Source organism: Protomyctophum bolini (genome assembly GCF_963924005.1).
Source record: "Protomyctophum bolini genome assembly, chromosome: 1".
In the NCBI taxonomy this organism is placed as follows: domain Eukaryota; kingdom Metazoa; phylum Chordata; class Actinopteri; order Myctophiformes; family Myctophidae; genus Protomyctophum; species Protomyctophum bolini.
Genome location: NC_137862.1, coordinates 20342757 through 20365478, shown reverse-complemented (window position 1 = coordinate 20365478; position 22722 = coordinate 20342757). Strand labels below are relative to the sequence as shown.

At 43.6% G+C, this 22722-nt stretch overlaps 2 protein-coding genes across 2 annotated transcripts in view; one reads left to right on the top strand and one right to left on the bottom strand.

Annotated features, from left to right (window-relative positions):
• Positions 1-440: 440 nt before the first annotated feature.
• On the bottom strand, positions 441-5171 carry LOC308313129 (cytochrome c oxidase subunit 5A, mitochondrial-like). Its single transcript, XM_080760049.1, has 5 exons — positions 5017-5171; positions 3449-3565; positions 2248-2369; positions 935-1063; positions 441-550 (listed from the first exon to the last, which is right to left on the bottom strand). The coding sequence occupies exons 1-4, from the start codon at positions 5087-5089 to the stop codon at positions 950-952; spliced, it is 426 nt and encodes a 141-aa protein (XP_080616175.1). The 5' UTR covers positions 5090-5171; the 3' UTR covers positions 441-550; positions 935-949.
• A 1169-nt stretch (positions 5172-6340) lies between these two features.
• The window catches only part of trip4 (thyroid hormone receptor interactor 4), a 66642-nt gene continuing 50260 nt past the window's right edge, over positions 6341-22722 (top strand). Inside the window, exons 1-11 of the mRNA XM_080761193.1 lie at positions 6341-6552; positions 8237-8430; positions 9994-10148; positions 11156-11374; positions 11849-11927; positions 16457-16553; positions 17004-17219; positions 17482-17611; positions 20157-20371; positions 21450-21574; positions 22187-22278. Coding sequence (XP_080617319.1) covers positions 6470-6552; positions 8237-8430; positions 9994-10148; positions 11156-11374; positions 11849-11927; positions 16457-16553; positions 17004-17219; positions 17482-17611; positions 20157-20371; positions 21450-21574; positions 22187-22278 — 1605 coding nt within the window. The 5' untranslated portion in view covers positions 6341-6469. The remainder of the gene's footprint in view (positions 6553-8236; positions 8431-9993; positions 10149-11155; positions 11375-11848; positions 11928-16456; positions 16554-17003; positions 17220-17481; positions 17612-20156; positions 20372-21449; positions 21575-22186; positions 22279-22722) is intronic.

The window sequence follows — 22722 nt, the reverse complement described above, 5'->3', positions numbered from 1 at the left end:
TCAACAGTAAATTGTTGTAACAAATCTTCCAATCTCTGCAAGGTTGCACTTCGAAGAACAAATTAATTTCATCAGTTCATTTATGAACCTAACAAACTAATGGTTATTTGCAGATCCAGTACTAAACTAAACCTCTTGCAAGAGTGCTTTGCATACAACACACTACCAGGGCGACTGTGGCTCAAGAGGTAGAGCAGGTTGTCCAATGATCCATGGGTCGGCGGTTTGAATCCTGGCTCCTCCTGTCTACATGTCTTTGGGCAAGACACTGAACCCCAAATTGCTCCCGATGTGCTGGTTGGTACCTTGCATGGCTTCCGCCGCAATTGGTGTATGAATGTGTGTGTGAATGGGTGAATGTAATGCACAATCTATGTAAGGCGCTATATAAATGCACCATTTACCATTTTGTCTATTCTTCACACACACAAAAAAATCTATTTATTACATATTTCTTTCTTTATTAGTGCCATCTTTTATACACAACAGGACAACATGGGTTCAGTCAACATAGATAATCAGAGAGTCACCTCTTTAAACATCCAACGACCTGAAAAGAGAACGAGAGAGAACACTGTATTAGTTGAAACCCAACTCTAGAATATAAAATATGTGTATTATAAAAAAAATCTAATGAATAAAAAACAAAGATGTATATTTCACAAGCAAAAATCCAGGAAGTGATTAATTGCATACATTATGAGAAAAACAATCCATGGCCTAAATGCAATAGAAAATTGCAGAAGATAAGTTAGATTTTTCCATAAAAACAAGGATACTGCAACTGCTGTTGTATTTAGTACTGAATGATATGGGGATTACTGCTCAGTGGCACTTCAGCACTACAGGTTCTACAATGAGGGATTTAATTTAACCCACAACCTTTTGAGTTCTAAATGGCCTACTTAAACAACTATATATAGCCTTGTCTCACCAGAACAGAGGTCGCTTATAGCTTGTCAATGCCAAGCTCTTCTGGTGTAGAGATACCTAGCTCCGCTAGGGTGGGCTTCAGCTCCTGGATCAGGTAGGGATAGATTTCTTTGTGGGGGCCCGATTTGTCCTGTAGAGCATACAAATTAAAACCCTAATTAGTGCTTACACGATTAAATATATATTAATTTTATATGGAGGGAGTCAGACAGTAGGACGACAGGAAATGGGGAGAGATGGGGGGAAGACATGCAGCAAAGGCCGTCGGGATCGGGAGTCGAACCCGCGGCACACTGCCAGACCGGACCACCAGCCAAGGCGCCTGGACCACCGAGCCATGGCCCAGGCCACGATTAAATATCTGTTTGCACTTCATTGCATGTACAATTAATGCACTGTCTGATACGCTTTTGCACCAAAACCCATTAAACCCCCCCCCCCCCCATCCCCCCACATATTCTTTTCTCTCTCTTCCTGAAAACACAAAAACAATGTACACCCACTCCTGGCTGACAATAAAGTTGATTCTGATATAAGCCTCTGGCAGCTGTGCATTACTCAACCAGTGGGGTCAAGACCCATTCTCAGATGGTGAGGGTGGTATTTAAATCCCACTCCTATGCCAGCTGGGTTGTTGTTAAGAGTAAGCATTGAGTGACACTGCCACACAAAGCAACGTGCATACTAAGCCTCCTGAGGAAGGATCATTTATAAAGCATTGGTCATGCTTGCCTCTTCAAAAAAAACCCACTGTGGCCGGTTTTATAAGCCTACCAGAGAGAACCTTAAAGTGTATGACAGATAATTAAAATATTCTGGGACTCCAATCTGGGTGTGATCCTGCAATTCTAGGCTTCTAGTTATTCTAAAAGGAATGTAATTAAAAGGAAGCAAATTTCTTTCATCAAACTAAAGATGGTAATCTAATTTGGATGACAGTGATGATATGTGATTTAGGGCAACATGTTAATTTATATTTCCGTTCTGCCCCAAAGATAGAGGGTGAGGGCAGACCCAGATAGCTGATCAAGTTGTCCATCTTTTGTTAATACATAATTTGTTATACTCACCCATATAAAACAACATAATGTATGTTGTGAAACAATATTTTCTACTTGCTGAGGTTTCATATATTGAAACCAGAACCAGTCTGCACCAGTAATTTTGGATAATCACATGTTCTCATTTTAGTTAGAAAATGAGACGCACATACTGGCTTTAAAGGCTAAAAGTTAGAAATAATTATCATAATCACAGTAATGTGAATTTTCATTTTGGTCACAAAAATGCAGCACAAAATACAAGATTACCCACCTTAACAGCCTCTAGGATGCGGATGGCGCTGGCCAGGTCATTGAGTCTCCGGCAGGCCCTCAAGGCAGAGTCCAGGATCTTAGCCTCTGGGACCAGGTCATAACCAATCAGGGTGTTCATGCCTTTAGGTGAGGGTGAATGGAAAACTTAGATTAGACTTAGATCCAGGCTCAACAATCCTGGTCCCTGAGATCACCTAGTATTGCTGGTTAAACAACCGACAGCAGCAAAAACGGCAATGTTTTCTCTGTAGTTATTTGGCATGCCAATGAACATTTCCATTGCCAAGTTAAAACAAATGTATAATTTGGTAACATTTGACTCTAGAACAAAAATGTCCAAAAAAATTATTGCTTTGGTGTAATTATGTTTTCTTATGATTAAGGTTCCAAAGAAAAATATGATATAACTGAACTTCAATCTAAAAATCAACAATCAATAACCCTAACCTGCACCAAATGAGGGAGAGATTTGGGGCTATATCTTCTATATCTATATCTTACCCCTTATCCCTAAACGTATTTGACATTTTTTACTATTAAAACCTTTTAAAATAGTTCAAATAGCCAATCTACAAGCTCACAATGTGTCGATGTAGATCGGAAATTATATAAATATATTTTTTATTTATTCTAAATAGTAAAAAATGGCAAATAAGTATAGGCCTTACCCTAACTTATTTGCCATTTTTTACTATTCCCCTTGGAATCCAAATTAATATAAAATGTTTATTAATGTAACCCAATACCAGAGGGCATCTTAGCAAGTTATGAATCATATAGGACACAGTTATTATTTTGAAAAATGTTTTATCCCACAATTTTGTAATCCAGTGTCAATTATCTAATGTAATCCTGGGCACTACACTCTGCCAACCTGGGGGGGCAGCGGACTGACCTCATGCTGCCTTCTATGCATGAGGAGTCCAAGCTGCTTCTTTTAACCTGACAGGGAGGGGAGAGTTTCCCCGGCCAGACGTAGCGAGTTAACATGCATACCGAGTGTAGAACAGTGTTTGTCTACCAGCAGACAGGACTAGTACATTTTGCGGTTCTGACAGGCTGTCAAAGCACAAGCAATGAATACCTTGAACACAGCAGAAATACAGTGTTATTATTGGACCTGAGTTTATAATTAAAGACACATTTCAGCCCTAGCCTCAAACCAGTAGAGAACCAGAGCAGTAAACTTATAGACTCACCTTTCTTCAGCTCCCAGGCATCGATGTCTGGCTTGCTGAAGTAAGTGACCCAACGGGCATCAAACTCCTCATCCGTCTCCACCTTCCCATGGGAATAAAACCTGGAGGCCAAGGGAGCTGGAGAACATGACAACATACGTAATAAATGTGTGTACCTCAATCTTAGATGAGATGGCACCTTATACTGTAGGGTAGGTTAAAGGACCGCTTCACTACTTTTAAACCTATCTTCATATAATTGGTCATCACTAATGTTCATGATAAAAATGCCAGAATTTTTTTCTACTCTGTCTGTGTCTCAAGTCTAAACCTCGTTTACCTGACATGTAATTATCGATTATTATTTTTGAGGGGCTCTAGCCCCTCCTCCTATATTCAGCTTAATCAGCTATAGTGTAGATTGTTGTCCTAACACAAACATTAAATGCCTTCTTTGACAATTAATGGAGAATTTACGTCATATGTAGACGAGCAAATCGTCTACTTTCGTCCTACACAAAAATTCCCATTAACAATGAAGCAATAGACAGACAGACAAATAATTAGCCGCAATTTGCAACTCTAGATTTTTTTACAATTGGCTGAATCCAGAGTTGCAATAACCTCCATCAACTTCCTATGTCATTTAAGACCAGGAGATCACAAACCAAAAAACATGCATAGGAAGTTGATGGAGGTTATTGCAACTCTGGATTCAGCCAATTGTAAAAAAATCTAGAGTTGCAAATTGCGGCTAACAAATAATATGTTATGCATCATGACAAATTCATTGTTTGAAAAATAAGGGTGTTAAAGAATTAATTCATGACAACTATAGTAATTTGTTCATAAATAATGAATGATGACGATGATAAGAGCGCCCCTCGATCACTTCACACGGGTGTGACTTTTATAATGGATTAAATCTACCCCCATTTGTTTGATAGCACACTCAAATAATGGACAAGGTTTGTTGCATTAATACAAACATAACACATTTTATTTGAACTATCTATCTAGCCCTGCATGTTAGCAGTTTCAAGAACTGGCACTGTACAATAAGGAGGTCAACGCTGCTCTGAGTCAAATGAGGACAGCAGGGACTGCAGGGTAGACGAGAGGGCAAGAATAGCACCCATACCTCTTGGCCTGGGCTGAACTGTTCCATCGTAATACACATTAATGACCCTCTATGGTCTATGCCGAAGGTGTAATAATTATATTATTGTCCTGACTTATTAACAAATCTTGATTATTACGTCTGATTTAATCCGCGGCAAACAGTTATTTACTATCAGGTCGCGGTGCGTGTGTGTGTGTGACTAAACGAGTCATGGCAAGGTCATCGGCTTTTCCCAAATCGCTGTAGCGTTTCATGCTCAAACATATACATTATAATTCACCAGGTTATGAACAGGTTTTTTTTAAACAATGTTGTAATCAGGTTAATACATTAATAAGGGGTCCGCCGGCGACGCCGCCGCTATAAAGATAAACCAATGTCACCCTTACCTTCACACACAGCCGGGGAGCTAACTAGTTACACGATTCACACATTAACAGCAGAACATGTGGATATAGAATAATACCTGTGTAACGGGGTTGTGAACGGGCCAAACTCCGTGCCCCCGATGATGAAAGTCGAACTACGGCTCGGAACATGATGCCACTCGGTGACTCGAACAAACACTGTCAATCAGCTAACTGGCTAACCGCTGCTAAAGGAAACAACACAGGAAATGACGTCGCCAGTCAAACGCACACTGTCACTGTCACTGGCGTGATGACGCGCCAAGTAGTGAGCTGACAGCTGAGCTGAGCAGGTCCCATCATGGTCATGTGCAGGGCCGCCAGCCCGCCAACATTGGACTGTGACTGAGAATCCATTCATTATCTGTGCCAGAAACATTTTAATATAACAGATGTAAGTTCCTGTGCTCATTGCTATGGTTAATTTGGTGACTTTGATACCAAATCCAGGAGAAAATAATGACAATGCAGGAGCGCTGAGCACTGGCAGTGGCAGTGTTTTACCTATACTTGTGAGACCTCTGCTTGGATTCATTGTGAGTGGGGCACCAACGATCTCCAAGCCCTGGGGAGACACTGCAGGGGAGGCACTCAGGGGGACACTGCGGAGACACTGGGGAGGCACTGCAGGGGGACACTGGGGAGGCACTCAGGGGGACACTGGGGAGGCTCTCAGGGGGACACCATGGGAGGCACTCAGGGGGGCACTGGGGAGGTACTGGTACAGGTGAGGCACTGGGCAGGTTGGCAGGTGCCTTGCGATAGGTTCTGGGTAATTAATCACACCACCTGCCAATTGTGTGACCCAAACACACTTTTGTGTTTCCCTGGTCAATTGGTGATGACGTCTGCGGTAAACAGGACGTATTCGTAAAATCAGTCCATCGATCATTCCGGCCCCCTCGCCCGGAGAGAAAGACGTCTGTGCATCTCAGCTTGAAAAATTGGAGATAATTGACTACATACACGTTTTGTGCCAGAACGTTCACATGGATATGAAACTAGATCGAGGACCATATTTCAGTCCACGTCTTTGGAATTATTTAATGGGTGAGTACAAACGGAGCATTTATCACATTTAGGCCGCCCATTTGGAACCCGAACAGAAATTAACCTGGGTTCTATGGCTTAATGGCTAGTATTTGGATCTGAGATACAGTGGAGTAGAAGTAAAAGTATTGGACATTGGAAATACTCAAGTAAAATACAAATACCTCAATTGTATTTAAGTTTAATTGTATTTAAGTTTTATTGACGTTTTTCAGTTTCTATAGATCCGGGTGGCGGAACCATTATCAAATGCAACTTGTGTGGCAGGATATAATTCGCCGTTGTACTACCACGCAGCATGTGTGCGTCGGTTTTATTCATCCGGCGTGTGTTTACACCTTTACAGTCTATGGTTTACACTGATCAACACCATTTATAACTCTATATGTGATTAACACATTTCAATAAATAGCAATACAGACATATCTCTACGGTTAATTGTTCTTAAGCATAGTGGACATCATGTCGGACCAGCTGCTGCTCCGCTGGTGTGTGGATCAGTTGCAGCACAGCTTCGGACTGGAGGCTTCTGAAGACATTGTCCAGTAAGTCAAACTATTATATTACTAAACTAATACTTTTACAATGTAAAATCAGCTGCTCGGCTGCATGGTGTGTGAAGCAGTGACAGCACAGACTTCTGAAGACATAAAAGTGTCAGAAACTTTACTACATTCGGGTTCTGCTTGCGGGGCTAGCATTGCATAAGTGTCGAAAATTATGAATGACGATAAATGTTCGTCGACTACCTTTTTTCACAGAGGAAATATCCCCCCCCCCCCCTGTTTATTGATAAGCACACTCATTTATACAGTTGTACAGAACTGGGAGGAGAGTGAACATAAACATTTACAGCATTATTGTACTTGTTTTTGTTTTTCTTTCTCCATTAACTCTCCCCACTCATTGTTCCATTTCAAAAAAATAATTCACAAAGGAAATCTAAATAAAAACTAAGCTATGGTGACTAAAACTAAGACTAAATATATACCGACAATTTCATCAACATGTAATGTATGTTTATATATATATGAATATGTGTAGATTAATGTATATATCTAAGGACAACATGAATGTATGCACTGTGTAGGCAGATAGATGTCCCATCAGTCTGTACGTGCACCTAAATATATAAATGGACTCCAGGGGTAGGGCCCGACAAGCTATGGCTTCTCCCTAGCCCTTTTTCGGATATCGGACAGGACATGAGCAACGGACACTCAAAAGGAGTAGAAAAAAAAGGAAACTATTTGTGCTATGTATAAACTGTATATGTCCACCATTCTGAAAATAAAACTGAACTGAAAATGTAAAAACTTCATTATGCTTTAAGACAAGTAGCATGTGGCATGTCAAACTAGGGGGTTTTCATGATTCTGAATCAATTCCAACAATTCGTTTTGCACAAAAAAACACTTTTGCACTAAAAACGGCCATTGCAATCATCACAAATGTGATGAGGTCAGCACATTTTGGGGAATTTGGGCACATTTGAGCAAGTGGCTATGGCCGTTTTTAGCCCAAGGAGTGTTTTTTGTGCAAAACTAATGCTTGGAATGGATTCAGAATCATGAAAACACCCCTAGTCATATGCTACTTGTCTTCAAGCATAATGAAATGTTGACATTTTTGCCTTATATAGGTTGCCAATGGTATGTTCACAACTGTCGAATATAAACAAACCCCTTTTGCTCAATACCGACTCAAACACTGAAGCAAGTGGATTCATGAATGTATATATAGACAATATTTTAGGCCAATAGAAAATACTATACCAAATTTCAGCAGGGTGCGGGGCAGTCTGCCCTCTATCCTCTATGACTTATACCTGCCCGAGGACTTATGTAACATCCATGGCTCTGGGGTGGGCACTTTATATTTGAACCTCGTCCAATCCATGACTGTCATGTGAAACTGTGCTAACAAACAGTACAGCCTCTCTTCACGGTGGGGGCTCCTCACTGGCAGGTGTGTCAGTAGGATACAACAGTACATCCTCTTGGTGGGGGCTCCTCACTGGTAGGTGAGCCAGTAGGATACAGCAGTAGGTCCTCCCAGTGGTGGCTCCTCACTGGTAGGTGAGCCAGTAGGATACAGCAGTACGTCCACCCGGTGGGGGCTACTAAATTAAAAAGTAAAAAAATAACTTATAGTGTTATTTGTTGAAGAGCCTTCATTGTATGATTGCATTAGGAGAAGTTGTTTGACAGCAACTCTTCTTCTTTTCAGGTACATTCTGTCTATCGATAATGCTGACGAGATTGTGGAGTACGTTGGAGATCTTCTCCAGGGAACGGACGGGAAAAAGCGTGAATTTATAGATGAGCTCCTGAACCGATGGCAAAGGACCCGAAGGCAGTCCCAGCAGGCTGCAGATAACAGCCAAAGCCTTTTCCTCTTTAGAGAGTCCAGAGCTGGCCCAGGTACGCTGTATATAATAATAATAATAATAATAATAATAATAATTATTATTATTATCTTCCTGTTTAATGAATTGCATTTTTATAGCGCTTTTCCAGGTGCTCAAAGTGCTTACAATGGTTCATTCATTCATACATTGGGAGGTGAAGCGGCGCACAGTCGACGCCAGTGTCCTCACTTCCCACATTCATACACCAATGGTGGCAAGCTAACACCGACCAACTCATTGGAGGCAACGTAGGGTTCATTGTATTGCCCAAGGACACTTCGAGGAGCCGGGAACCGCCGACCCAGGGATCGGCCTGCTCTACCTCCTGAGCCCTATGTTTGTTATTGCAATCAGTGTTAATTATGTTATTATGTTAACTATGGTGAAAGATGTTCGTCGACTACCTTTTGTTTTTCACTGGCGAGAACTAAATAAAAACTAAGATGACTAAAACTGAGACTAAATATATCGGAAATGTTGGCAACAAATAAAAAACTAGACTAAGGTCGCATTCACACCAGAACTTTTTACTGTGATTAAAATGAATCCTGCTGCGTATTGTCGGAAAGCGTGCTTCGTTTGGCTCATTCAAAATCTGGTGCGGATCAAAGAAACGGGGGTCTCGCTTCGCGTCCAAGCGCACCAGAGTGCGGACCGTAGGTCAGATATAGTGGACGAACCAAATAATGTGCCATTGTGGTTGCCAAGTTGATATTTGGCACACGATGAGGAAGTAGTAAGTAGTAGGCATTATTTCACAGCATAAAGATGTCCCGTGGACAGACGTGGTCTAATGAAGAGAGAGAAGCCTTTGGCTTATCGCAATATGGCCAGGTGAACACAGTTCTGAAGTGCTGAAGGTTACACACAAAAACACTGCAGTGTAGGACATTTAGTGAGAGAATGGAGGCGATTGGGTCCCATCGTAGCCTGATTATCAGACTGTAGCTGAAGAGTCAACTCAGAGAGTGGGCGGGATCTTTGGGCTGGATCCAGGCTAGTCCCATCGCACATTTGCACAATGTCGCATATCGCATTAAAGTGAAGAGTTGGCGCTCACAGTACAGACGTGGACCGAGAATCCTGACGGCTCCGCTGATCTGGAGTCAGATAAAAGTGGTATGTGTGTTTGTGTAGACGGTAGCAGTTCTTAGTCCTGGGGACTGATTTCAGTCCTGAGGATTTCATAGGGATCATTTAATGAGATCAGTGCAGATTTGCAAAAAATAATTTTCAGTCTTGGGATTCTTTTAGCTTTAAGCCCTGCAGTAGGCTACTCCTATTAACCTACCAGGCTTATGTATTTAGACTAGCCGCGACTTTACAAATAAAGTTGGTAAAGTTGTAGCGATCTGCTATTGCACACAGGCACGCACGTGCACACGTTTCGGTTGTGGACAGCTGGTTCCAGCCCTAATGTAGTATGACGCAGGGACGGATTAATCCCAAGAGGGCCCCTGGGACGATACTTTTTTGGGGGCCAAGGGCCCCTGGGCCACGGCACCACCTGGGCTAATTTGGCCCTGGTATGAAGTAAAATATTGAACCGGTATGTGTGTGTATCGTTTGTGGATAGCTGGTTCCGTTGTGCCAGATTCCTCGGACGCCTCCAAGGACTCCCAGAAGAAGTCAAAGCGTAAGGGACGAAACAACAAGCAGGACGTGATGACCATCAACCAGGAAGCAGAGCCTGAAGTAGAAGTGGTCAAAACCCCCATCGACCTCAAGAAGGTGAGTGTGTTTAGTAGGGGTGGAAAAGATTTATCGCGATTAATTCATCGTGATTATTAATTGATTCACACATGTCAAACATCGATTATTCTTTTATTTAAAACAAAAAATATATTATTTTTTTTACAAAAAATATAGTTTTCTGCAATTGTAAAATATATCCTTTCAGTTGACAGTGACATCTTTTCCATTTGTATTTTATTAGCAATACAAGATAATGGAAGTAAATTAATGTGTTTTTCATTTTGGATCATTAGAAAGCACTTTGTGTCACACAGTCAGGGCGACGTATTTGCATCACATTGCTTCTGTAATCAAATCGTAAATGTATTGTAGCCCAATTAATCTGAAAATTATTAAATCCCACTAATTCTTTGTATATTTAAGTTGTTTGTCATATCTGCCCTGCATGTGAAATTTTTCCCCAGAACAATTTCACCCAAACAAATCCTCCCCATAACTTAAAAATCACACCCGTGTGAAGTGATGGGCGCTAATATATTAAAGTCTAACTCATGTTGATTAGGTGATGTAATGGTGATGTAAAACAAACAGTGTCAAAACAAACATTAAATTCTCTTTATTGATAATGGCATTTAATGTTTGTGTTAGGGACAAGATGACGTAGATTTTCCCTTCATTGTCAATGGCTTTTTTAAAACATTGAACTAAAAACAAACATTAAACCTGTATATAGGAGGGGCTAGCGCCGCTCAAAAATTATTTTATTATATAATATATCATTTATAATTTATAAATTTGATAAGCGCTCTTATCATCATACATCACATTCCGTGCTCAGCCAATCAAATCATCAATATGGGTCAGGGGTACACACATTGCTCAGATAATCAAATCATCGCTATGGGGTACAGCCGGTACACACAAAAAATAAAATAAAACTTGATCTTTCGAATAATCGTTAATAATATAATATAGTCATAGATTTTCAGTTTGGTCACCTTTACACATCCCGGATGTCTTCCTCCATCCATCGACATCCACAGGCACAAGAAGTCAACACTTTGTCTTTGGCCAAGAAGAAGAGCAAGTTTGTGAATCTGTACAACAAAGAGGGCCAGGACAAGCTGGCCATCATCCTACCCGGGCGCCACGCCTGTGAGTGTCTGGCCCAGAAGCACGGCCTGGTCAACAACTGCCTCAGCTGTGGACGCATCGTGTGTGAGCAGGAAGGCTCTGGGCCCTGCCTCTTCTGTGGAAGTCTGGTGAGTTCCATATCTGTTTCATAGAAGACTCCGGGCCCTGCCTCTTCTGTGGAAGTCTGGTGAGTTCCATATCTGTTTCATAGAAGACTCCGGGCCCTGTCTGTTCTGTGGGAGTCTGGTGAGTTCCATATCTGTTTCATAGAAGACTCCGGGCCCTGTCTGTTCTGTGGGAGTCTGGTGAGTTCCATATCTGTTTCATAGAAGGCTCCGGGCCCTGTCTGTTCTGTGGGAGTCTGGTGAGTTCCATATCTGTTTCATAGAAGGCCCTGCATCTTCTGTGGAAGTCTAGTGAGTTCCATAGATGTTTCATAGAAGGCCCTGCATCTTCTGTGGAAGTCTTTTAAGTCTGCTTGGTTTTAGGACGATTCAGTCTAGATTCATTATTTTTCTGTTGGTTTCTTTTACTGTTACTTCAGGTTTGCACCAAAGAAGAGCAGGAGATCAATAAGATATATTTGTTTTGTGTTACTTCAGGTTTGCACCAAAGAGGAGCAGGAAATCCTGCAGAGAGACTCCAACAAGAGCCAGAAACTGAGAAAGAAACTGATGGGAGGTGAGACGCAAAACTGTACTTAATATGACGCTAATTTCACTGACATTATTCAATGTCATGGTCTCTCTTTGAATGGAGTTAACATTACTCTAATAGATCCCCAGGTGTTTTCTATGTGTCTATGGACTAGTTAACATTACTATAATAGACCCCCAGGTGTTTTATATGTGTCTATGGAGTTAACATTACTCTAATAGACCCCCATGTGTTTTGTATGTATCTATGGAGTTAACATTACTATAATAGACCCCCAGGTGTTTTGTATGTATCTATGGAGTTAACATTAATATAATAGACCCGCAGGTGTTTTGTATGTGTCTATGGAGTTAACATTACTATAATAGACCCCCAGGTGTTTTGTATGTATCTATGGAGTTAACATTACTATAATAGACCCCCAGGTGTTTTGTACGTGTCTATGGAGTTAACATCCTGCTACCCTAATAGACAGGGGTACATGAGCACCTGGCCGTTCATTCGTGCTCTATCTCCGACCAAGCCACACTTCCACCACACATCTCTCTATGCAAAATAAAACCTGCACACTCCCACAAAAGACATAGACTACATTGCATTCGCCAAAAATGTCTTCTTTACTGTTTAAATATTACTTTTCTGAAACACGCTATTCTTGCTCAACCTCAACAGCCTACGTCAGAATCGTCATGTTGGCGTCTACTACGCCAACTACGTTCACTTAATGGGGCCAGTCCTTCACAGTGACACACGCGTTAGATGAACCACGCGACCGGGATGGTTTCTACCCCTCAATGTCGTGCCTACTCTACACTGCCATCCCAAGTCCCCTCCCCCTTTCACTGCTCCTGTGTGTGACCTGTGAACTACTCTCTGACTGCACTGTGGCTTGATTTATATGTGCGAGGTTGAAATGTAATGCACATACATTAATTATAGGTCCAGCAAGCAAATCATGATTGTCTGTTTGTGCTCAATAGCTCACCATCACATTCCGATTTTAGGTGTTGTGTTTTCTATGACATTTATTTGGGCCAGTAGTTTCATATCTATCCTTTTTCCGACCAACACAGAACATGCTAACGGTGTTAGCGCGTTAGCATCCATCTTGCTTTTGATTTATATGTGTGAGGTGGAAATGTAATGCACATAAATTAATTATAGGTCCAGCAAGCAAATCATGATTGTCTGTTTGTGCTCAATAGGTCACCATCACATTCCGATTTTAGGTGTTGTGTTTTGTATGACACTTTGGCCAGTAGTTTCATATCTATCCTTTTTCCTTTGACCAACACAGACCATGCTAACGGTGTTAGCGCGTTAGCATCACACAGCTTACAGCGTCAGTGTTGCATGAATACTTTCAACCATGACAATGCCGACTACTTTTGCTACACACACTTCCCAAGGATTATGGAGATGTCTTTATTTTTTTTTTAAGGTTGAGAAATGAAATAATTATGGTCGTTTCTAATCTCAGCATTTCACAAGAGAAAGACGTGGATGCCTTTCGCTGCGCTGTTGGCGTTGCCATGTCTCATAGAAACAAGTAAATAGGTCTTTAAAAAGAATCCCAAAACAAGCGCATATAACAGGGGTCTGTAACCTATTTTAAATGAAGTGCCATGTTTTTATTTTCTAGATAGTGAGTCAGCCACAAGCTCACATCACAACAATAATCCATGTAATAATCACAATAACAATACTAATAATAATAATCATAATAATCCTGCTACCCTAATAGACAGGGGTACATAAGCACATGGCCGTTTATCCAACAGCTTTCTCCGACCCAACCACACTTTCACCACACATCTCTATATGCAAAATAAATTCGGCACACTCCCAGAATACATATAGGCTACATTTCATTGAAAGAAATGTCTTAATTACTGAATAAATATTACTTTTGTCAACCACGCCATTGTTGCTCAACATCACCAGCCTACGTCAGAATCGTCATGTTGGCGTCTACTACGCCAACTACGTTCACTTATTGGGGCCAGTCCTTCACAGTGACACACGCGTTAGATGAACCACGCGACCGGGATGGTTTCTACCCCTCAATGTCGTGCATTTGCTGCGCCCTTCTAATGCTGCGCCACGCCTACTCTATACTGCTCCATGCGACTCGAACAGCGTCAGCAGCAGCAGCTCCGAGCCTCCGTCAGAAAGGCTGCCCACAGCACTGCACAGCCCCACACCCAAATGAATCGAATGAATGAATAAGGCGCTTATATCGCTATTGCTCAGTGGATGGGACATTTACATTAAAAGCAATCGGATGGACGCGTGGATAACGGCATGGTTGTGTGCAATCGGAGGGAAAGCTTCCATAATCCATATAGCTTCCATGCTAGCTGCTTCAGACACAGGGGAGGGGAGGGAGAAATAGTGCGAAATAGCGCTTATGCAACAATTACCCTAAAACACAAACACCTCAACTCGATGTCATTGTGAATAAGAATTTCGAGCGAAATAATAATTTTTGGAAGGACACTTTCACCCAGTATGAAGCTAAATGTGGAAGCCGTGTGTGTCACACCAAAACGGCTGACCTATAGAATCCTGTAACCAGCCTCTCGCACTGCCTGCGAGTTGGCTCCGTCTAAGGCTCCGTCTTATGAGCAAATTTAGAACTTCCGGTCTGACAGCTAGCAGATTTAAGACATCCGGTTGCTTTCAGAATAAAATAAGATTATTTAATTCGTTAATTAAATAATTTTTACATTACATTATTAGTATTATTATTACATTACAGTTATTGTAAAGACACACATTATGTTTCTGTGTAAAAATAAGTAATTAAATAACATAAAAAAGTTATCTAAATGGATAAATGCTATTCACTGGAGTGCATGGACTTTATAAAGTGGACACTGGACAAAAGACGGCTCCGCCAGGCAACTATCTGGACATACCCACGCGTTTGGGAAGATGTCCTCTACCACCCCACAGTCTCCGCTAAGCGGGAGAGGTGTAAAATTCACAGCAGCAGAGCTTCTACTGGGGTCAATGCAAAAAAATGTACCGTTTCCGGACCCAGAATGGACACTGGACAAAGAGGCCTCCGCGAGGCAACTATCTGGACATACCCACGCGTCCGGGGAGATGTCCTCTACCACCCCACAGTCTCCACTAAGCGGGAGAGGTGTAAAATTCAGAGCAGCAGACCTTCTATTGGGGTCAACACTCAAAAAAGTGCCGTTTCCAGACCCAGAATGGACACTGGACAAAGAGGCCTCCGCGAGGCAACTATCTGGACATACCCACGCGTCCGGGGAGATGTCCTCTACCACCCCACAGTCTCCGCTAAGCGAGAGAGGTGTAAAATTCAGAGCAGCAGAGCTTCTACTGGGGTCAATGCAAAATAAATTACCGTTTCCGGACCCAGACTGGACACTGGACAAAAGACGGCTCCGCGAGGCAACTATCTGGACATACCCACGCGTCCGGGGAGATGTCCTCTACCACCCCACAGTCTCCGCTAAGCGGGAGAGGTGTAAAATTCAGAGCAGCAGACCTTCTATTGGGGTCAACACTCAAAAAAGTGCCGTTTCCAGACCCAGAATGGACACTGGACAAAGAGGCCTCCGCGAGGCAACTATCTGGACATACCCACGCGTCCGGGGAGATGTCCTCTACCACCCCACAGTCTCCGCTAAGCGAGTAAATGGGTGCTTATATTTCTATGTGAAATGTGGTGATGCTGGCATCACAATAGATGCCAGCATCACGCTGCCTCCGTCTAATAAGCACATTTACAACTTCCTGTTTGGAAACCGAAACAGATGCTTCTGACATTTGCCTGTGCGTGCTTAATCGTTGTACTTCTGAACACATTTCCCAAATCTCAGTGATTTATCCACACATCGCTCTGTGTGTGTGTGTGTGTGTGTGTGTGTGTGTGTGTGTGTGTGTGTGTGTGTCGCGTCGCCCTCCAGCTGCAATTGCGAGTGTGCGCTGTGTGCAGGGCACACTACTGAGTTTAAAACCACAGCTGAAACATGAAGTGGAGTCTGTCAATTCCCGCAATTTCCTTCTTCCCATATTGCGCTGCAACGACACTAGGATTGAGCCCCCCGAAGGGGGGCGAAATTCTAGTTACTATAATAGACCCCCAGGTGTTTTGTATGTGTCTATGGAATTAACATTACTCTAATAAACCCCAGGTGTGGTTATAATATTCAAATATGTCTTCCCTGTGTATTTTTGGTTTCTTCCTGAAAGCCTTTGAGTCAAAAGGCCCAATCGAAATCACACCACTTTTGTGACATCATGTTGTATAGGGCTCAGATAGAGACTGTCTCATTTTGTTTCTGTTTGGTACAGAGGACTCAGATAGAGACTGTCTCATGTTGTTTCTGTTTGGTACAGAGGACTCAGATGGAGACTGTCTCATGTTGTTTCTGTTTGGTACAGAGGGCTCAGATAGAGACTGTCTCATGTTTCTGTTTGGTACAGAGGACTCGGATAGAGACTGTCTCATGTTTCTGTTTGGTACAGAGGACTCGGATAGAGACTGTCTCATGTTGTTTCTGTTTGGTACACAGATGGCTCAGATCTTCCACACCAAGAGGCTCGTATGAAGGTGGGTCTGGAGAAGGCCATCCAACACAAAGACAAGCTGCTGGAATACGACAAGAACAGGTATGGTAAAATCAGCACACTTTGGTTGTAGTTTGGTTGTGCAGTTCATTACTTTGGTAGTAGTTTGGTTGTGTAGTTTGTTACCTTGCCATGGTGGAACTCCAATCACGAGAGGTTTATATTACGACCACCATTGTAAATGAGAGATGTGTAGCTCAATTCTGCTCAACACTTGCTGTGACAACGTACCCATATCGTATCTTAGACCGGCATCTTCGGTTAGGTTTCTAAATCGTTATTAAATAATGAGTCCGTGATTGGATGAATGCACATGGCTTTTGAAGGGTAGCAGATCTACAAGCTCTCAGTCAGCTGCAATGCATTGTGAGCTTGTAGATCGTTTTTTCGTTCCCGTTTTGAAACCATATGGCCCAGGGGTCTCTTGAGGCTAGCGTGGCGCTATCCTTTTGGCTAGCATGACGACGGTTCTCCCGTTCTGTCGACACTCAGCACGAGGAGAACTCAGGTTCTGGACGACCAGTCGGACTACTTCGGCACTGATTCCAACCAATGGCTGTCGTCCGGAGAGCGCGACATGCTGCGGCAGAAGGAGGAGGAGCTGCGAGAACTCCGCCACGCTTCCCGGAAAGATCGGAAGATCACGTTGGACTTCGCCGGGCGACGAGTCGTCGACGAGGGAGACAACCTCGGACACTACTACGACAAGTGAGGACAAAGAGACTAGGGGAGTAGGGGTTCTCAACCGGTTCTCAACCCGGCCTGCTCTACAAGCAAAGCAAAAAAAAACATAAAAATAGCCGAAGCTCACAATGCCTCGCAGAGCGAGCTGTTGTGAGCTTTGGCTATTTTTACAATTTTGAGCGAGGATGAGCGAGTGACGTCAGGAATACTATATTCACAGTTAAATTGAAACTAAATTGAGTGCCTCAACTCGGTTTTTGAAAAATCTTGAAAATGTGACTTTCAGGCTGGATGAGACGCTCAAGGCCATGAACAGCGGTGCTCAGCTTCACTCACCATCGCCCCCTGGAGGACACAGTGGACGGCAGAATACCAGAGAGTTGGTCAACCCCAACATCGTGCAGGCTGCGCCCGAGGTATGTCTCTGTCAGATTAGGAGAGTAGCGACACGCTTTGATCTCGCCGCAAAGCAGGTACCTATGGGCTATAGTTCCAAACATTGCTCCTATGGCTGGAACCATCCCATTGCGATAGAATAAGCACTTCCGCATTCCATTGTTACAATGGGAGTCAACGCTAGTGTCACCACTCTCTTACTTAATATTACTCTGGTCTCTGTGTACTAGTGATGATTTGCGTTGTGTTCCCCCCCCCCCCCCATTCTGAATTCATAGACTTAAAAAAAAAAATATATATATATATATATATATATATATATATATATATATATATATATATATCAAATAAGAACAAACGATCCCGGCGGTATGACTCATATGGATATGAAGGATCAACTGACTGCGAGAAAATGCTAATGTTACTGCTGCTACATTTTCGCTAGAAATAGACTGTATCAAATATGAGTGCACTGACTGTCGTAAACGATACAGAGACACCTCCCCAACAATATCACAGAGACAGTTTGTTTATTTTTGGACCACGATGCTTATATGAGACGATTCTAAGATGACCCCATGTTCTTCTCCATTGAGAAATTACTTCCGCAACCCAGGGGATGAGCGAGTGACGTCAGGATTTCTGTGCTCTATTGGGCCACATAATTGTGTGCAATAACATTAGAATGGCAGTGTAATGACATGATTCAAGTAATGAAACAAGACTCTGTTACAAGGTTGGTTTTTGTAAGTTAAAACAGTGACAAAAAATGTTCAACTACCTTTTTCACAGACTTTTACATTGCAGTGTCGATACTTTTTAACTTACCGTAAATCCTCTTTTAGGAACCCGGGCTATTATTTGTCTCAACCGATCCCGATACCGGGCTTTTATTGGAAGGAGGCAGCTATAAGAAGGAGGAATTTTATTTCTAATTTTCAAACTGATGATAATGAACAAATCACATTTTGGGTCAGTTAGAACACAGTAAAATGTATTGGGCTCATAGCCTATTGAAACCAAGTCCTCGTGAAATATTGAACAGTGCAGTTGCAGGTGCTCAATGGTCATTTTAACTGTTTTTCCATTATTGGCATATTGCCTATGGTAAATACCATAATAACATCAACACATCAATTTAACTTGAATAACCAATGTCATTTGAAGCTATATGATTCCCTGCTATGTCATTTGAAGCTATATGATTCCCTGTTATGTCATTTGAAGCTATATGATTCCCTGCTTTCATATGACATGAAACAAATAAAAATACAATGGCAGTCCCTCAGTCAAATCTGGTCACATTCAATATACCGGCATATAACTTCAACTGAGATAGACTACCACAGTACTGTGGTAAAGGCCTACAGTTAGGCTACTGACAAGTTCAGATGCAAATAATAACATAAAAATAAAATGTATGATAGGCTATTTCATATACCGGTAATATCAAATCAGAACAGTGCAACACTGCAGTGCTTCAACGGGAGGGAGAGAGAGAGAGAGAGACGTGTTAGAGAGAGTGTCTCTCTCTAACGCGCGCTGCGCGCGAGAGAGAGAGAGACGTGTTAGAGAGAGCGTCTCTCTCTAACGCGCGAGAGAGAGAGAGAGAGAGAGAGAGAGAGAGAGAGAGAGAGAGAGAGAGAGAGAGAGAGAGAGAGAGAGAGAGAGAGAGAGAGAGAGAGAGAGACGTAGAGAACGTCTGAGAGAGAGAGACTTGTTGCTAACGGTGTCCCGTTAGCGTGCGTTAGCAACAAGCTAACAGCATACCGGTGGTAGGCTACGTTCGTTCCATAAAATGAGAGATCCAAAAGGCGCATGGGGCTGCGCCAGGCTGCAAAACCCCCCATGCGCTCATCGATCTGCCGTTTATAGAACCAATACGTTCGTTGCATGAAGGGCAGATCTGTGGGGGCTCTCTCCCGAAGTTATTAACTTTGTTGTATTGTGTGCGAGCCGAGCACCGCGGCCACGGCATCTGGACAGTGGACGCTGACGTGACAGGCAGGCACAGCCAGCCAGAGCAGCGAAAGTAACAGATACGGCACTTGGGAAAAAAAAAAAACACAAAAAACCCCGGCTCATAAAAGGAGGCCGGAATTTATTTACTTAATTCAACGCCATCACCAGTGATTAATAGGGGCTCTGTAATTAATAGAAAGGAGGAGTTTATTGGAGGATTTACGGTAAGTAAAACATCTGGGTACTTTTTCCACCACTGCAGTGGGAGGAGGTGAGAGGAGAGGAGACTCTAAACCAGCAGCATTATGTCTATCAGTGGGTGGGTGTGGGTGGAGACTAACCCAGCAGCATTATGTCTATCAGTGGGTGGGTGTGGGTGGAGACTAACCCAGCAGCATTATGTCTATCAGTGGGGGGATGTGGGTGGAGACTAACCCAGCAGCATTATGTCTATCAGTGGGTGGATGTGGGTGGAGACTAACCCAGCAGCATTATGTCTATCAGTGGGTGGATGTGGGTGGAGACTAACCCAGCAGCATTATGTCTATCAGTGGGTGGATGTGGGTGGAGACTAACCCAGCAGCACTATGTGTGGTCACTCAGTGGGTGGATGTGGGTGGAGGTGAGAGCCACCGGCGCAGCCGCCTGCAGAAAGGACTGGCCGCGCCGCTGGGAGATGACGTTAAGGCAGGCGGAGGAGCCGAGGATCGCTGCAGGCTGAGGCTGCAGGACCGAGAGCTGCAGGAGATGAGCGACGGAGGCTGGTGTCTCAGCATGCACCAACCCTGGGCCTCACTGCTGGTCCAAGGCATCAAGAGGTGAGACATGCACCAACCCTGGGCCTAACTGCTGGTCCAAGGCATCAAGAGGTGAGACATGCACCAACCCTGGGCCTAACTGCTGGTCCAAGGCATCAAGAGGTGAGACATGCACCAACCCTGGGCCTAACTGCTGGTCCAAGGCATCAAGAGGTGAGACATGCACCAACCCTGGGCCTCACTGCTGGTCCAAGGCATCAAGAGGTGAGACATGCACCAACCCTGGGCCTCACTGCTGGTCCAAGGCATCAAGAGGTGAGACATGCACCAACCCTGGGCCTAACTGCTGGTCCAAGGCATCAAGAGGTGAGACATGCACCAACCCTGGGCCTAACTGCTGGTCCAAGGCATCAAGAGGTGAGACATGCACCAACCCTGGGCCTCACTGCTGGTCCAAGGCATCAAGAGGTGAGACATGCACCAACCCTGGGCCTCACTGCTGGTCCAAGGCATCAAGAGGTGAGACATGCACCAACCCTGGGCCTCACTGCTGGTCCAAGGCATCAAGAGGTGAGACATGCACCAACCCTGGGCCTCACTGCTGGTCCAAGGCATCAAGAGGTGAGACATGCACCAACCCTGGGCCTAACTGCTGGTCCAAGGCATCAAGAGGTGAGACATGCACCAACCCTGGGCCTCACTGCTGGTCCATGGCATCAAGAGGAATACCACTATTAATAAGTGGTATACCACTTATACCACTTATAAAAGTGGTATACCCCACTTTTTGTGGAGTGGTATACCAAAGACCACTTTTGGAGCTTGCGCTCCCTCGTATAACATTAACTCCAGTTTGCGAGCAGAGCATTACATAATTTCAGCACGATCCCTCATAGGAATATTTTGCCATATCTCCAAACCTTTTAGAAATCCAAAGTCTTAGTGGTGGTCAATGTCGCATTACTTAGTTCGAGACCATTCTCCATGAGCTGTCATTTGATGCCGCCATTCTCTCTACTGCTTCCGTAAACAATTTTTTAAACCGTAAAACCATACAAGCCTAATATTCTCGTGCGACCGTTTCTGTATTCTTATCAAAACTGTCTGTCTGTCTGTCTGTCTGTCTGTCTGTCTACAGGGTGGAGGGACGTAACTGGTATACGTCTCACCGTGGCCGTCTCTGGATCGCTGCTGCCGCTAAGAAGCCCACGCCTCAGGAGATCGAGGAGGTCCAGGCCATGTACCGTCACCTCTACAAGAAAGGTACACATGTTCATTTAACAAGTTAACAGCCACCGTGTGGCCTTAGATGGTAGTTAGCTGCGCCAGCCAGAATTGGGCAGTCATTCACTTCCGTTTTCCCGTTTTCGCCATTGTAAGAAACAGCTTATGTTAGCATTAGCTCACGATGTTTATCTTTTGCCAGAAACGTTAATATTTCAATCGCAATGAGAAAAATCACAAATCACTCGCACTCGCATGTTTCCTGGGGCTGGGGGTATACTTATTCCTTAATTATTGAAACCTGCTACTGCAGTGATTTTATCCTGTGTTCAATGCGTTTCTGTGTTTGTGTGTGGACTCAGATACCTCTGTCGTATGGGCAGGGAGGACAACAATTTCCGTTTAGCAAAAGATCCATACGTGTAGCATGGGCCTTAGTCGACTCAAATCTCATGGTATTTAGTCGACTGAAACTGTGTGTGTGCGCGTGTGTGTGTGCGTGCGTGCGTGCGTGCGTGCGTGCGTGTGTGTGTGTGTGTGTGTGTGTGTGTGTGTGTGTGTGTGTGTGTGTGTGTGTGTGTGTGTGTGTGTGTGTGTGTGTGTGTGCGTGCGTGCGTGCGTGCGCATGTGTGCGCGTGCGTGCACGCACAGAGCCCAGGTTTCCTAAGGACTATCCCACCGGCTGTCTGCTAGGCTGTGTCAACATGACAGAATGTCTGTCCCAGGAGCAGTTCGCAGAGCAGGTTAGTGTTGGAACCAGCCCTGTCTAGCAGTGCTGTAAAGTAACTAATTACATTTCCTACTGCATTTCTTTTTGGTATTTCTACTTTACTGGAGTATTTAAAAATGTCAGTACTTTTACTCGAACGATCTATCCATCCATCAATCAATCAATCCATCTTCAACTGCTTATCCGTAGTCGGGTAGCGGGGGCAACAGCTCCACCGGAGAGCTCCAGACGTCCCTCTCCAGAGCAACATTAGTAACTTCCTCCTGGGGGATCCCGAGACGTTCCAAGGCCAGTGAGTCGATGTGTTTCCTCCATCTGCGCCTTGGTCTGCCCCGGGGTCTCCTCCCAGTGGGACGTGCCTCGAGGACCAAATGGACCCTCTATTTGGTTCCAAGCTATCATTTAGCTGGGGACCTGAGAAAAAAAGAATACCAATAATATATATATATATATATAT